The sequence below is a fragment of the Vidua chalybeata genome, chromosome 11 (assembly GCF_026979565.1).
Source record: "Vidua chalybeata isolate OUT-0048 chromosome 11, bVidCha1 merged haplotype, whole genome shotgun sequence".
In the NCBI taxonomy this organism is placed as follows: Eukaryota; Metazoa; Chordata; class Aves; order Passeriformes; family Viduidae; genus Vidua; species Vidua chalybeata.
Window position 1 is genome coordinate 20,050,135 of NC_071540.1, and position 13,461 is coordinate 20,063,595.

The window sequence follows — 13,461 nt, forward strand, 5'->3', positions numbered from 1 at the left end:
GGGGAGAGGGACGGCGCACCCGGGGGGGGGGGGACACGGCACAACGCCGGGGACGGCGGGACACCTTCGGAGGGAGCGCCCAGGAACGCCCCGGGACACGTCCCAGGCTGGGGCTAAACCCAGCCGCGGCCCCGCAGCGGGGTCCCCACGTGTCCCCAAGGCTGCGAAGCACAGCCTGGCCCCGAGCAGGGCTGGGGGGCACCAGGACCGTCACCAGCAGCCACCTCCCCGCGGTGACCCCGGGCGGCGTCACCTCCCGCAGCCGCTGCCGAGGGCTCCTGGCTGTTTCGGCAAACCATGATCTCATGGAGCAAATATTCCAGCCGAGAGGAGCCTTCCCGGCACGGGGGCGAGACGCTGCTCCGGCTTCCGTGGGAGCCAGGCAGGGCCCCTTGGCCACTGGCACCGCCGTGCCAGCGCCCACCCAGCCCCACCGGGAGCCCCCCGGCCCAGCCACGGCCACGTCCCGGGCGCTGGTGGCATCGAGGGCACGTGGTGGCACGGCTGGGAGTTCCAATGAGAACACGGATTATTGCTGGGCGCTGGGGGGGTGCCCGCCTGCTGACCCCATGATTTGGTGCCACCAGCACCCCCCAGGACCCTCTGGCTGGCGGCTCACCCTGCACCCCTCGGGCGTCACCAGGAAACCTCCCAGAAGTGCTCCATGGCTTCAACCAGGGTGGAAAAGGAGGGAAAGGAGGTGGTGACAGGTGGCAGCCTGGTTTGGGGGCACCCTCGGAGCCCGGCCTGGCACCCCCCCGGCTGCAGCGGGGCGTGCCGTGCCCGGCTGCGTGGGTGCTCCGTCCTGCACAGTCGGAGGGAGGGAACCGGTTCCCCGCAGTGCTGACAGCGGGGAAAGTGCAGGCACAGGGAGAAAAACCAGTTTGGCGTGTGGGGAGAGCAAACCCGCCCTCCAGCAGCCGGCTGGGGGGTGGGGGGTGCAGCACCCACAGCCCCCTCCCCACGCAAGCAGTGCCCTCGCCCACGACACCCCGGCCGTCTGAGCACTCACCTTGTCCCCTAAGCCAGGTATCCTGGACTGGCACCCCAATTCCTGCCTGCCCAGCCCCGTGACCCCGGAGCAGCCCGAGGAGCTCCCACGCTGCCGGGAGCTCCCCGCCACCGCGGCCGGCACCGGTAGCACGTGAAATATTAACGACATTAATGAGCCTGGAGGAGGATAAATTACAGCACTGGGGAGCTGGGCGGGATGTGCCGGGGTTCCTCCACGCCAGCCTTAATTGAATTTCCCCGTGGGAGGGGATTGGGGTCACTGGGCACCCCTGGCAAAGTGGGGGCAGCCAGGAGGAGCGGGCACCAGCGCCTTCCCCGCGGCACTGGGCTCCTGGGAAGAGGGTTGGGGTCTGGCACAGCCCCCTCCCTGCACACCAGGCACCGCTGCACACCCAGCCAGCTTCCAGCAGGGATCCATCCCAGCTGCACGGGGAGAGGGGGCTCCCCAGACCCCCGGAGTTGGGGGAGCCCCACACAGCAGCCCTGCTCCACCATCGCTCTGCATCCACACGGCGCTCGGCACCGGCGCAGCCGCTGCTCTGCGGGGACCTGCAGCACTCAGGATTAATTAGCAGAGCTCTTTAATTCCCTGCCCTGCTGCCTCACAAGGGCCCGTTACCTGCTGCCGGGGCCAGGCAGCTCTGCCAAGTTGGGGCCAAGGTCACCAGCCCCAGCTGGCGACCCCGGGCACCCTGACAGGGTCACCAAGGAGTCACTTTGCTCCCAGGACTCGGCTTTGCACCCGCTGGCTGCAAACCAGAGGCAAGGTGAGGAACCCAGAGGCCTCATCCCAAAATCCCGTCAGTGTGGCTCTTCCTATCCCAAAATCCCATCAGCCCCAAAGCAAGAAGCCCTTGGGCAAGCGGAGCTGGCCACCGGCACATTCCCAGCGCCAGCCTCAGTCCCTCTTTCCAGGAAAGAACAGCCCCACCAGCTCACCCACCATATCCTGTTTTTGTGGAAAGTTGATCCCGCCAGCTCCCGACCCTGCTCCAGGGAATGCTGCAGGAGATGCCCCAGGAGGGCTCTGGGCCAGGTGCCAGCGGGTGCCACGGCTGCCAGCCCGACAAATCCCAGCATCAGCCAGGAGCTCGTGCCACGGGACAGGGAACGTGCCACGGGACGGGGAGCGCAACAGCTCAGGGGGACAAGTGTCAGGGACACCCCCTTCCCTGGCACACGCCAGGAGGGCACAGCCCGTGCCACAGGGCTCCCGGAGCTGCAGGCTCAGCACTGGGACACATGAGGACACACGTTCCCAGAGCCACCAACATTCCCAGTGGGGCCATGACCGTGGCTGCCATGTGGCAGTGCCAAGCGGTGCCCAAACCCCGCTGTCCTCACCCAAAGGGGACCCGCTGCACCCCTGGGGAGCCCCCCATGGTGTCCCCCACCTCACTGGGGCTGTGGGGGCTCAGTCCTGGCACCCGGGGCCTGCATCTCCATCCCATCTTGTCCTGCCACCCCATCCCATCCCCTCCCCTCCCCCTGTGCCCGGGAGGAAGCAGCAGTTATTGCTCTTGGAGACAGCGGTGGCTTTGCTTTTTCTTTTTTTTTTTTTTTTTCTTTTTTTAATAGTTTTTTTTTTTTCTCCTCCTCTATTTTATTTCCCTGGGTTTTATAAAAAGCACCTGACCACAGGAGGCAGCTGCTGCAGCCCACGCTGGCACCCAGCTGGGCTCCAGCCCTGTGGCACCTGGGACCCCCAGGGACCCCCCCCAGCACCCTGGCCGGGCTGGGGGGGCTGTGTCCCCACACCAGGGGGTTCGGGGGGCACTGCAGCCCCAGAGAGGGGGTGCCACCTTCCCCCATCACCTCTGCAAACGGAGCCACGGATCAGCGTGGCCACGACTGGCACTGGGGGTGCCCGGTCCCCTCTCGTGGGGGATGTGCTGTGCCCCCCCACAGCGGCTCCAGCACCCCAGAATCCCAGCAGGAAGGATGGAGCCGAGGTGGGGACACAGCCCAGGGCACGGCTGGGACCCCCCCCCAGTGCCGTGCCAGCCGGGGGGGGGGGCTGCCGTGGGAAGCGGGGGCTGCCCCGAGGCACGGGGCCCGAGCCCTGCGCCTCCACTCGCCCCGAGCTGGCCGGGAGCCGCGAGCAAACATCCTCCGGACGTCTGGGGAGAGCCAAACCGGCCGGGAAGGAAAGGCCGCAGGCGGGTCGTGCTGCGGGGCAAATCCTCCCACCCAGGTGCAGTGGGACGAGCCACACACACACCACACCCCCCCCCCCCGTGCCTCAGTTTCCCCCGGGTGCTGCTCCTGCGAGACCCCTGGGCGCTGCTGAGTCACCCCCTCTCGCCAATCAACTGGAGCAGGACGGAGTCCCCGCCCAAGCGGAGCCCCAAATTTAAACAAGCCACCTACAAGCTCAGCGCGAGGGGGGGGGGGGGGGACAGCAAGGCCACCAGTGTCCCCATCCGCGGGGGACCGGCGGTCCCCAGCATATCCCGCGCCGGAGCAGGGGGCAGAGCCAAGCACGGCCGTCACGATGTGGGGCCAAATCAGCGTTATTCGGAGCAGGAGGGCCCCGCGGGAGGCTGGCCCGGAGGCCACGTGTCGCCCCAGGCACCCATGGGACGCACCCGGCAGCTCCCGCGCCCCGGCCCGGCCGCTGCCCCCCGGTGCGGGCGGCGCAGCCCCCTCTCCCAGCCCCGCTCTGGGCTGGGTTATAATTAACCTCCTGACATCCTGCGCGATGCTCTGAGTCACTGCCCCAGCAAACCAAAGGAAAAGCAGCTTTTTCATGAGTCGCCGACTTCCTCCGCCAGCGAGGCTTTGCCCGGTGCCAGCGCCCCGAAACCCAACCCCGCTCCCCAAAACACAGCCGGGAACGGGGCTGCTCGGCTGGGCGAGCCTCCCTCGGCCGGGAGCGTGTCCCCCTCTCTGCAGGTGACAGTATCCCAAAAGTCCTTTCCAGGGCCACCCCCAAAAGCCATGCCAGAGCTCCCCGGGGCTCAGGCCCCCAGCGCGGGTGGTGCGAGCCCGGTGTCGGTGCCAGCCGCAGCCCGTGCCCGGCACAAGGAGCCCCTTGAACAATCCTCGCTATAAAGAGCTTTTTCCTTTGCGTCTACGCAAACGCAGCGTCCCCGGAGCGGCTCCGGAGCAGGCGGGCTTCAAAGAGCCGATTCTTGTCCTGCGCGTCCCGGGACACGGGGATTTTCCAGGCCGGTGGCCAGCCGGTTGCCTCGGTGGGTGGCACATCTGCCATCAAAGGCCGACAGTGCTGGGGAACGGGCCGGTGGCAGCCTGGGGACCGCAGAGCCACGGGGGCTGGGGTGGGCACTCTGCTTTCCGGGATCCACCCGGGCATGGGGACAGGACGGGTGCCAGCTGCCCCCCGGGCATCGCCCACCCCGGCCCGAGCAACCTCCGCTCGCAACCGCAGCACGGCGACACGGCTGTGACCCAAGTGGGTCACCTGCACCCCGGACAGCCCCCGGCTGTCGGGGGATAGCGGGGGGGACACGCACACAACCGTCCCGCCCCGGAGAAAGTCGCAGCGTTCCCCGCGAGTGGGCTCGGTCACGGGTGGAGCCGGCGGGACCTCGGGCGGAACCACCGCCCGTCCCGGCACCGACCCCCCCCTCCCCGGGATCCCAGCCGCGGTTCCTGCGCGCTGATCCGCTCGCCCCTGGCTTCCCGGCGCTCCCCGCGCCCCTCGCCCCACGTGCCGCGGGAGCCTCCGCGCCGCGCAGCCACCGGCGAGCGGCGACAGCCGCGGGGACAGCCCCGGGGCGTCCCCCGAGCCACCCTCCCCACGGGCGGGGGTCGCACCCGGGTCACCTTTGGGTGATCCCCGCACTCACCGGCGAGCAGGGCGAGCGGCAGCAGCAGCCAGTAGAGCCCCGCGCAGAGCCCCCGCCGGTTCATCCCGCCCGGCCGCCGCGGCGGGGGCCCGGCCCGAGCCGCTCCGAGCCGTTCCGCCCCGCCGGGGCTGGGCTGGGCTGGGCTGGGCTGGGCTGGCCCCGGTGCCGACGCCGCTGCCCGGTGCCGCGGCGCTCCGAGGCGCTGCCCCCGCCCCGCGCCCGCCGCTTTATAAAGCGGCACCGCCCGCCCCCCACCCGCGGGGCCGGCGCGGCCCCAGCGCCGCCCGCCGGCACCGCGCCCGCCGCCGCCGCTGACACGAGTTGTCCGGGCTCAGCACGGGCCCCGCAGCCCTCCGGGTTCCGCTTTTTTTGCGGTCAGGGGACAAAAAAAAAAAAAAAAAAAAAAAAAAAAAAAAAGTATCCACTCAAAAGAAGGAAAAAGGGAAAGAAAGATAAGCAGATGTGCTTCGTGTTTATTTCGTCCGAAAATGAAATGAAGAAGTCAGAGCTAGTTTTTGTTGAATGTTTGTTGTTGATACCAGGGCTGCAAGGAGTGGGGAGCTCGGGAGGGCTCCCATGGGAGCTGATGTGCAGCCCTGGAGCTGGGTCCATGATCCCTGGCACTGGGGAACCATTCTGTGTTCCTGGAGCTGGGTCCATGATCCCTGGAGCTGGACCCACAGTCCCACGTTCCCCGAGCTCGGTGCCCACTGCAGAGCCAGATGCAGACCCACACCCCCATGGGAGTGGGAGCCCAGGTGTGGGGACCTGGGGTCACATCTGGAGCTGGGCTGTCTCAGTCCCGAATCCCGGTGGATCCCGCCGGGCACAGCCGGTGGCACGGGCAGCGTGGCCAGTGACACCTGGCAGTGCTGGTAACCACCAGCCTCCAACAGGAACCACCGGCCCATGGAATTCTCCACATTCCTTGGCTTCCCTGCGCTTGTTTTCCCAGCACGGTTAATAAACTGGCATCCAGCTGGCACACTGCCGGACTGCTCCCCACTCTCCTCTGGGCTCCCTCCAGAATTCCAGGGCCTTTTCTCCCCACCCCGAACCATCCAGGCACGCCTGCCCACACCATAACCCCCCAAACCAGGGTGGGCCTGATGGCTCCCAAATGTGATCCATGGGTTCAGTGGGCACAGCCCCTCGTGGGAGCATCCTTATCACGGGGACTCAGCCGCACCCACCCTCATCACCGGGATGCGGAGGGAGCTGCTCGTGTAAATGAAACCCTCGTGGTCACAAAAGACGTGAAGTTCAGCGTTAACACCAACATCCCCGAGACCTGGGTATGGGAATTACCCCTGCCAACACCCCAGTGCACCCCAGGCCAGCAGGGATCCAGGAAAGGGTGGTGCAGGCACCCGCACCGGCCTCTCGCTGCAACCCAGCCCCGAGCACCCGCAGGCAGGCGGGGAATGGAGGCTGTGGAAGCAAATGGGCACTGGGAATGGCACCCCAGAGCCCTGCCCTGCCCGGCTGAATCCAGCCCTGCTGCACTTTGCCAGCCTCGCTCAGGTTTTACGAGGGATGGGGGAGACCCGTGAGGCTCCGTAAAGTGCTGCGGGCACGGTCTGAGTGCCCGCTCTGGCAGTGATGGGCCAGAGGCTTCTCCCAGCTCCGGGCACTGCCAACAGCACAGGGACAGGCGTGGGGCAGGGAATGGCGGGCGGGGGGACGCTGCAGGAGCTCCCGCAGCCCCTCGTTCCCATGGCTGCGCCCTGAAGGTCTCCCTGCCACCATGGAGCTCCCGGTGGAAGCCAGCTAGGGCTCGGCCCCACGTGCGGGCGACCACCAGCACCATTCCAGATGGAAATTCCCGGCTTTTCCCCACTAGCCCCAGCCGGAGTGAGCAACCTCCATCCCTGCCCACGGCGCATCAGCTGCTCCCTGACCCGGCAGGGCCGGAGCCCCCCCGTCCCCCGGAGCTGTCCCGAACCCCCCCACCCCCGGCTCCCCACGTGCAGCAGCGCTCCGAGGGGTGCGGCCCCTTTAAGAGCCGAGTGGCGCCAAACCCGTCTCACGTGACCGCTGCCCGCCCCGGTGGGCGGGGCCTCGGCGCGCGGGCTCCCGCCAAGAGAGAAGCGCGCGGGACTGGCCTCACGTGTTCCCGGGATCGGGATTGGGATCGGGATCGGGATCGGGACCGGGACCGGGACCGGGACCGGGATCGGGACCGGGACCGCAGCCATGGCCCAGCTCCGCCTCACCGACTTCTTCGGCCAGACAAAAGCGACCACCGGAGCCCCGGCCAAGCGCGGCGGCGGCCGCCTGCTCAAGGCGGCCCTCGCCGGTCCCCCGGTGCACCGGGAGGAGGAGGATGGTGTCCCGGCGGGGCTCAGCGCCCGCTCGCTGCTGCTGCCCGGCTCGCCGAGCACCCCGGCCCGCGGGGGCTGCCCGGCCCTGCGGGGCATGGCGGGCAGGAAGCGGAGCCGCCGCGAGATGGAAGCGGAGTCGCCGCTCGGGGCCCGGCTCGGGGAACCGAGCGGGAAATCGGCGCGGAAGAGGCTGGAGCTGCCCCGGGATGCGGAGCCGGGGTCTCCGGGAGCGGTAGGGAGGTGGTGGGGTCGGGGATGCGCCGCTTCCTCTGGGATGGGGGAGGATAAAGGCGTGGGGGAGTGAATGGGTGCGTGTGGAACCATCAAACAGCCCCGCGAGTGTCCGACCCCTTTTCCCCGTGCAGGACCCCCCGAACTTGCCTCCCCTTCTCCTGATTCACAATGCCCCCCTCACCCGGACTTAACCCGGCCCCGAGTGCAGGAGCCCCAAAACTCGCCCCCTTCAGCCCCTCTGCCCCCCGGGCTTGCCCCCTGCCCCTGTTGCAGACCCCTCTGTGGCTCCCCTTTCCCAGTGCAAGACTTTGGGGGGCACAGGGGAGGGGATCCGGGCGGGTGGGTTCCCCGGACAGTCCCTAACTCTCCTCTCTCTCTTGCAGGCCGCCAGCTCCTCGCCTCTGGCCACTCCTCGACCCCCAACGCCCCTCTCCCAGGACCTGGCCGTGTCCCCCCCGGCCAGCACCAGCGGCTCCCCGGGCCGTGGGCAGGACGCGGGGGCAGAGCCCAGCGCAGCAGCCCCGGGGCCGGCCCGGCGCCTGCAGCGGGTACGGGCTGCTCCCGGCGCGGGTGGATTTGGTGCCGCGCGTCCCGCTCTGACCCTGCGTCCCCTCCCTGCCCAGGAGGACGTGGCCGAGCTGCAGGGCCGCCTGCAGAGGATGAAGGTGCTGGGCCAGGTGCCCTCTGTCCCCAGCGGGACCAGCAGTGACCTGCGGAGCCGCCTGGAGCGCGTGCGGCAGCTGGAGCTGCGCGCCCGGCAGAGGAGAGCGGCCAGCGGGGCCGGGGACAGCGGGGCGGCCGCTCCTGAGGGACAGACCGGGTGAGGAGCAGCTGCAGGAGGGATGTGAGGGCGCTGCCGCAGCCCCCAGGTGGTTTTGTGAGGGTCTGGGGGCTGTGGGGGCTCTGAGCGTGGTGACGCCGACGTCCCCGGGTGACGCCACCCCGAGAGCTCCTCAGAGAAGGGGTTTGGGATGGGCGTGGGAGCTGGGCACCATGGCAGCAGCAGGACCCTGACCCCGTCCTGTCCTTCCCCGCAGCCAGAAGCCCCCGGCCTACCAGCGCTTCCACACCCTGGCCCAGGACCTGCCCCCGGGGCTGACGCTGCCCTACAAGTTCAGGGTGCTGGCAGAGATGTTCCGCAGCGTGGACACCATCACCGGGATGCTCTTCAACCGCGCCGAGACTGTCACCTTCGCCAAGGTCAAGCAGGGCGTGCAGGACATGATGCGCAGGTGAGTTGGCCCGTTTTGGGGTGCCAGCAGCCCGTTTTGGGGTCCTAGCTGAAGCTCTGGGGGTCCCCAACCCCTGTGGTGCTGTCACAGGCAGTTTGAAGAGCAGCACTTGGGGCAGATCAAGGCCGTGTATCCCAGCTCGTACCGGCTGCGCCAGGAGAAGAACGTCCCCACCTTCAGCAGCGGTGGAAAGAAGTCTGAGTATCAGCTCACACTGGAGCCAGTCCTGGGGGAAGGTACGGATGGTTTTGGGGTGCCCGAGAGCTGGGGTACGCTCAGTGTACGCTCCCTGAATCCATAGGGATGCTCTCTGCTTGGTCCGTTAAATGGAGCCTCTGAGCGTGTTGGAAGTGGGAAACGATTTGGGACAGGAGGGACAAGTGTCCAGGCAGCGACTCAGCTCCGTGGCAGGGCTCTGATCCCGTCCTTCCCGAGGCCGCCGTGGTTTGTGCCCCGCTGGGGTGCTGTGGGTGACACTCGTGTCCCTCCTGGCAGAGGAGAGGGTGGATGGGCGCCCGCACCTGTCGGCGTCGCGGCTGCTGGAGCGCCGGAGGGAATTCCACCGCAACCTGGTGAACATCGTCAGGGAGCACCACAAGGTGAGGGCCACCTGGCACCCCCTGCCCTGGGGTTGTCACTGGGGCCATCCAGGCTGAAGGACACGGAGGTTCCTCTCGGAGGTGGGCTCTGAATTCGCTCCCCGTGTCACCAAGCCGTGCTGGGAGCGCAGGGCAGCGGCTGCCTCTCCGTTCCTGCTGCCGTGACACAGCTCTCGCCCCTCTCCAGGCATTCCTGGCTGCCCTCAGCCCTCCCATGGTGGTGCCAGAGGAGAAGCTGACCCGGTGGCATCCCCGCTTCAACGTGGATGAGGTGCCGGACATCAGCCCCGCGGAGCTGCCGCAGCCGCCGCACGAGGACAGGCTGAGCACGGCCCAGGAGGTGCTGAGCACGGCCCGGGGGATGCTGAGCCCCAAGGTGAGGCAGGGCCAGGGGCTGGCTCAGTCTGTGCCACCTCTGGGAAGGTGTGGGTGGCTTCCTGTTGCCACAGGGCAGGGTTAGATGGGATAGTGGGAAGGAATTCCTGGCTGTGAGGGTGGGCAGGCCCTGGCACAGGGTGCCCAGAGAAGCTGTGGCTGTGCCATCCCTGGAATTGTCCGAGGCCAGGTTGGATGGGGCTTGGAGCAACCTGGGCTAGTGGAAGGTGTCCCTGCCCATGGCAGGGGGCTGCAAATGAGAAGAGCTTCCACATCCCTTCCACGATTCCATGAAGCACCCCAAACTCCCCTGTGCAGGCAGGATGGATCAGGATCACTTGGGCTGCCGGGTGACGGCGGGGGCGGCAGAGGGGAAACTTCTCCTTCCTCCAGCTTGAACTGTAACCCAACTCCTCCTCCCTCTTCCACATGAGCAGATGGAAAAAGCTCTTGCCAACCTGGCCCTCAGAACGGCCGAAGCCAGCGCGGGGGAACCGGCGCTTTCCAAAGCCCCGGCCCCTGCCAGCACCTCCAGCGCGCTCAAAGGGGTGTCCCAGGGGCTGCTGGAGCGGGTGAGTCACCCCGGCCTGGCCCAAACACGGGGCTGGGGGGCTCTCCCCATCCCCACGCCCAGCCCATCCCCTCGGGGACGTGCTCACCTGCGGTGTCCCGCAGGTGCGGGCGAAGGAGGCGGCGCGGCTGGCGGCGCTGCTGACGCGGGACGCGCGGCAGGAGGAGCGGGCGGCGCGGCTGGCGCGGCTGCCGGCCATGGCGCGCGTCCTGCGCAGCGTCTTCGTGGCCGAGAGGAAGCCGGCGCTCAGCATGGAGCTGCTCTGTGCCCGCCTGGCCGACAGCTGCCCCGAGCTGGTGGCACCCGGTAGGAATTGCTGGGGGAAGGGGATCTGTGGGACGAGGGGGCTGCGGGCAGCCGAGCTCCGACCCCTGGATGCTCCCGAGCCTGGGGTACTCCTGAGCTCTGACCCTGGGGTGCTCCTGAGCTCTGACCCCGCTGCTCCCGAGCTCCGACCCCGGGGTGCTCCCGAGCTCTGACCCCCGGATGCTCCTGAGCTCTCTGACCCCAGGGTGCTCCCGAGTTCTGATCCCAGGGTGCTCCTGACCCCGGGGTGCTCCCGAGCTCTGACCCCACTGCTCCCAAGCTCTGACCCCGGGGTGCTCCTGAGCTCTCTGACCCCAGGGTGCTCCTGACCCCCGGGGTGCTCCTGAACTCCGACCCCAGGGTGCTCCTGGGCTCTGACCCCACTGCTCCCAAGCTTTGAGCCCAGGGTGCTCCTGGGCTCTGACCCCAGGGTGCTCCTGAGCTCTCTGATCCCGGGGTGCTCCTGACCCCCGGGGTGCTCCCAAGCTCTGACCCCTGGGGTGCTCCCGAGCTCTGACCCTGCTGCTCCTGAACCCCGGGGTGCTCCTGGGCTCTGACCCCACTGCTCCCAAGCTTTGAGCCCGGGGGTGCTCCTGACCCCAGAGTGCTCCCGAGCTCTGACCCCACTGCTCCCAAGCTTTGAGCCCGGGGTGCTCCCGAGCTCTGACCCCCGGGTGCTCCCAAGCCCAGGGTGCTCCCCAGCTCTGATCCCGGTGCTCCCGAGCTCTGAGCCCGCTGCTCCCGGCCGCAGGTGAGATGGAGAAACACGTGCGGCTCTTCGCGGAGCTGCTGCCCGACTGGGTGGGCGTCCACGCCCTCAGGACGGACACCTACGTCAAGCTGGACAAAGAGAAGGACCTGGGCCTCGTCACCGAGAGGCTCAACAAGGTGGCCAAGGAGGCCGGAGCGCTCTGAGCCCCTCCAGGGTTGGGGTTTTTTTTCTGTGCAATCTCCTCCAAGTGTAGCAAATCCCGACAGCGCTCTGGGTTCTGGGGTGGGCTGGAGGGAGGCTCATCCTCGGGTGGCTGAGGAAGGGTAAAATGCCTTAATTTAACTAATTCCTGTGGTGGGAGCTGTGAGGATTGTAGGTCCCCATGTCCTTGAGCAATCCTGTGTCCTGGGGTTGATGATGAAAGTGACCCTAACCTGAGGAACCTTTTCTTCTCCCTTTCCTGGTTCTCATGAAGGTTCAGTGCAATGAGGGGTGTCCTGAAGGTCCAATTTCAGAGTTTTCTTCCATTAACTGGGTCCTGGTGGGGTGAAGGCAGAACAGGGCGGGCTGAGAGGGTGACAGGCAGGAAGGAGTGAGAGAAAAAGTCACAAATGGATGTTTCTGGAGCTTCGGGCCTCGTTCTGTTTTTAAGGGAGGGAAAATGCATCTTCCAGTCCTCGCTGGAAACAACTACAGGACTTGTCAAAACACATTTGTATTAAATGTTTTAAATATAGTTGACTTGTGTTAACCCAGTGCTCTTCCTCCTCGCTGCCTGTCTCGTGGTTCTCCATGGCAATTGGCGCCGGGAAGGGCTGGGTCCTCGTCCAGCTCCTGGAGAAAGACTCACTGGAAAAAGTGAGCGTGGGTTTGCAGGGAGCTGAATGCAGCTTTTGTAAATGGGGCTGGGGGAGCAGCTGCTGCAGGGACTGGGGCAGGCAGGGCTGAGGGATCCAGGTTTTTTTTTTTTTTTTTCTCCCAGGGGAAATCCCAGGCCACTTGGCTGAAGTGGCTTGGGAAGAGGGACAAAGAGGGTGAGGATGGCTGCGGAGGTGCTGGGCTGGCACCGTGCCCAAGGTCAGGGCAGTGTGGGCTCAGGGGAGGGGTGGGAGCTGCCCAGGGCCATGTCACACACACCTCACGCTGCTCCCCGAGCCGGGCTGGGCTGGCTGGAGCCGGGGGAGCTGCAGGCAACGGGGACTCCCTCTCATCCTTTCATCCCATGCTGCTCCTGGGCACATTCCCCACCTTAAGTGCTGGGCTGGAGTCTGGCAGCATCTGAGATCCCACAGCACTTCCTGAGGGAGCAAGAGGCCTTCCTCCTCCTCCTCCTCCTCCTCCTCCTCCTCCAGGCCCGTGCTTGCCTGTGCAGCCCAGCTGGCCAGCTCTGCTGGCAGGAGCCTGCCCAGTTTCCAGGGAGGAGGAGAAGGGATTAAATCCAACCCAGGGGCTGGGGGTGAGGCTGGGGGGACTCCTGGGTGAGGCTGGGGGCTCCTGGGGCAGGCTGGGCTCTCAGCCATGCTCAGGGACCTCACCGTGGTGGGAAGGAGCTGGATTGCAGCAGCTGGAGTCGAGGAGCAGGACTGGAAAGGAGCTGGAATCAGCAGCCTGGCAGCCACACTCACGTCCCAGCAGAGCTCCCAGCAGAGCTCCCGTTCTGCTCCTCGGGATAAAACCCTTCTCCCACCTGGAAGCTGCTCCTGCCCAGCCTGGTCTCTCCAAGCAAATGACATCAGGGGCTGCTGGCAGCCCAGCCAGGGCCAAGGCAGCGTCCCCACGTTCCCTGATGTCACCTGCTGGCACTGGCAGGGCTGACGCCGCTTCCCCGGCACGCAGCTGCTTTCCACGGCTCTTTGGGGTGGAATTGATTTTCCCTTCTCCCCCGCAGCAGGGACCCTCTCCTGGTGCCAAGCCCGGGAGGTGCTGCCTGCCCTGGCTCCCCGAGGGCCCTGGGGCAGGCAGGTCCCCAGGGAATTGTGTTCCTCGGTGTGAAGTGAGCAGCACCAAAGGGGCTTTCCAGGAAATGGGGATGGAAATAAGCTGGAATGGTCCTTCCAAGTGGAAGGGCTGGGTGGGGAAGGGGAGCTGAGCTGACCGAGCCTCTCCAGCCAGAGATTGGTGCAAAGTAAAGAAAAGGCACCTGAATGCTCGCTGGGAAACAACTCCAAGCATTTGGGGGATAAGGGAGAGCTCACACCACAGCCTTGCCCCACCAACCACCTGGGGCTGCAGGGAGCCACTCCCAAGGGTCATTCACGGCTTCAGCCACTGCAAGAACAGCT

The 13,461-nt window shown here is 66.9% G+C and overlaps 2 protein-coding genes across 4 annotated transcripts in view; one reads left to right on the top strand and one right to left on the bottom strand.

Annotated features, from left to right (window-relative positions):
- Positions 1–4,909, bottom strand: part of PIEZO1 (piezo type mechanosensitive ion channel component 1) — a 23,891-nt gene extending 18,982 nt beyond the window's left edge. For all 3 annotated transcript variants that reach the window (XM_053952411.1, XM_053952412.1, XM_053952410.1), the window contains exon 1: positions 4,827–4,909. In XM_053952411.1, coding sequence (XP_053808386.1) covers positions 4,827–4,890 — 64 coding nt within the window. In that variant the 5' untranslated portion in view covers positions 4,891–4,909. The remainder of the gene's footprint in view (positions 1–4,826) is intronic.
- Positions 4,910–6,932: 2,023 nt separating this feature from the next.
- CDT1 (chromatin licensing and DNA replication factor 1) lies at positions 6,933–11,934 on the top strand. The gene is made up of 10 exons (XM_053952431.1): positions 6,933–7,382; positions 7,768–7,932; positions 8,008–8,204; positions 8,422–8,616; positions 8,707–8,852; positions 9,112–9,215; positions 9,403–9,591; positions 10,028–10,162; positions 10,266–10,467; positions 11,219–11,934. Exons 1-10 carry the CDS (start codon positions 7,023–7,025, stop codon positions 11,380–11,382), a joined length of 1,857 nt encoding a protein of 618 aa, XP_053808406.1. The 5' UTR covers positions 6,933–7,022; the 3' UTR covers positions 11,383–11,934.
- The last annotated feature ends 1,527 nt before the right edge of the window (positions 11,935–13,461 follow it).

Coding starts and splice junctions, on each gene's coding strand:
- CDT1 (XM_053952431.1), top strand. CDS start 7,023: ATGGCCCAGCTCCGCCTCACCGACTTCTTCGGCCAGACAAAAGCGACC. Junction 7,383..7,767: donor AGCCGGGGTCTCCGGGAGCG/GTAGGGAGGTGG, acceptor TCTCTCTTGCAG/GCCGCCAGCTCCTCGCCTCT. Junction 9,592..10,027: donor GGGGGATGCTGAGCCCCAAG/GTGAGGCAGGGC, acceptor CCACATGAGCAG/ATGGAAAAAGCTCTTGCCAA.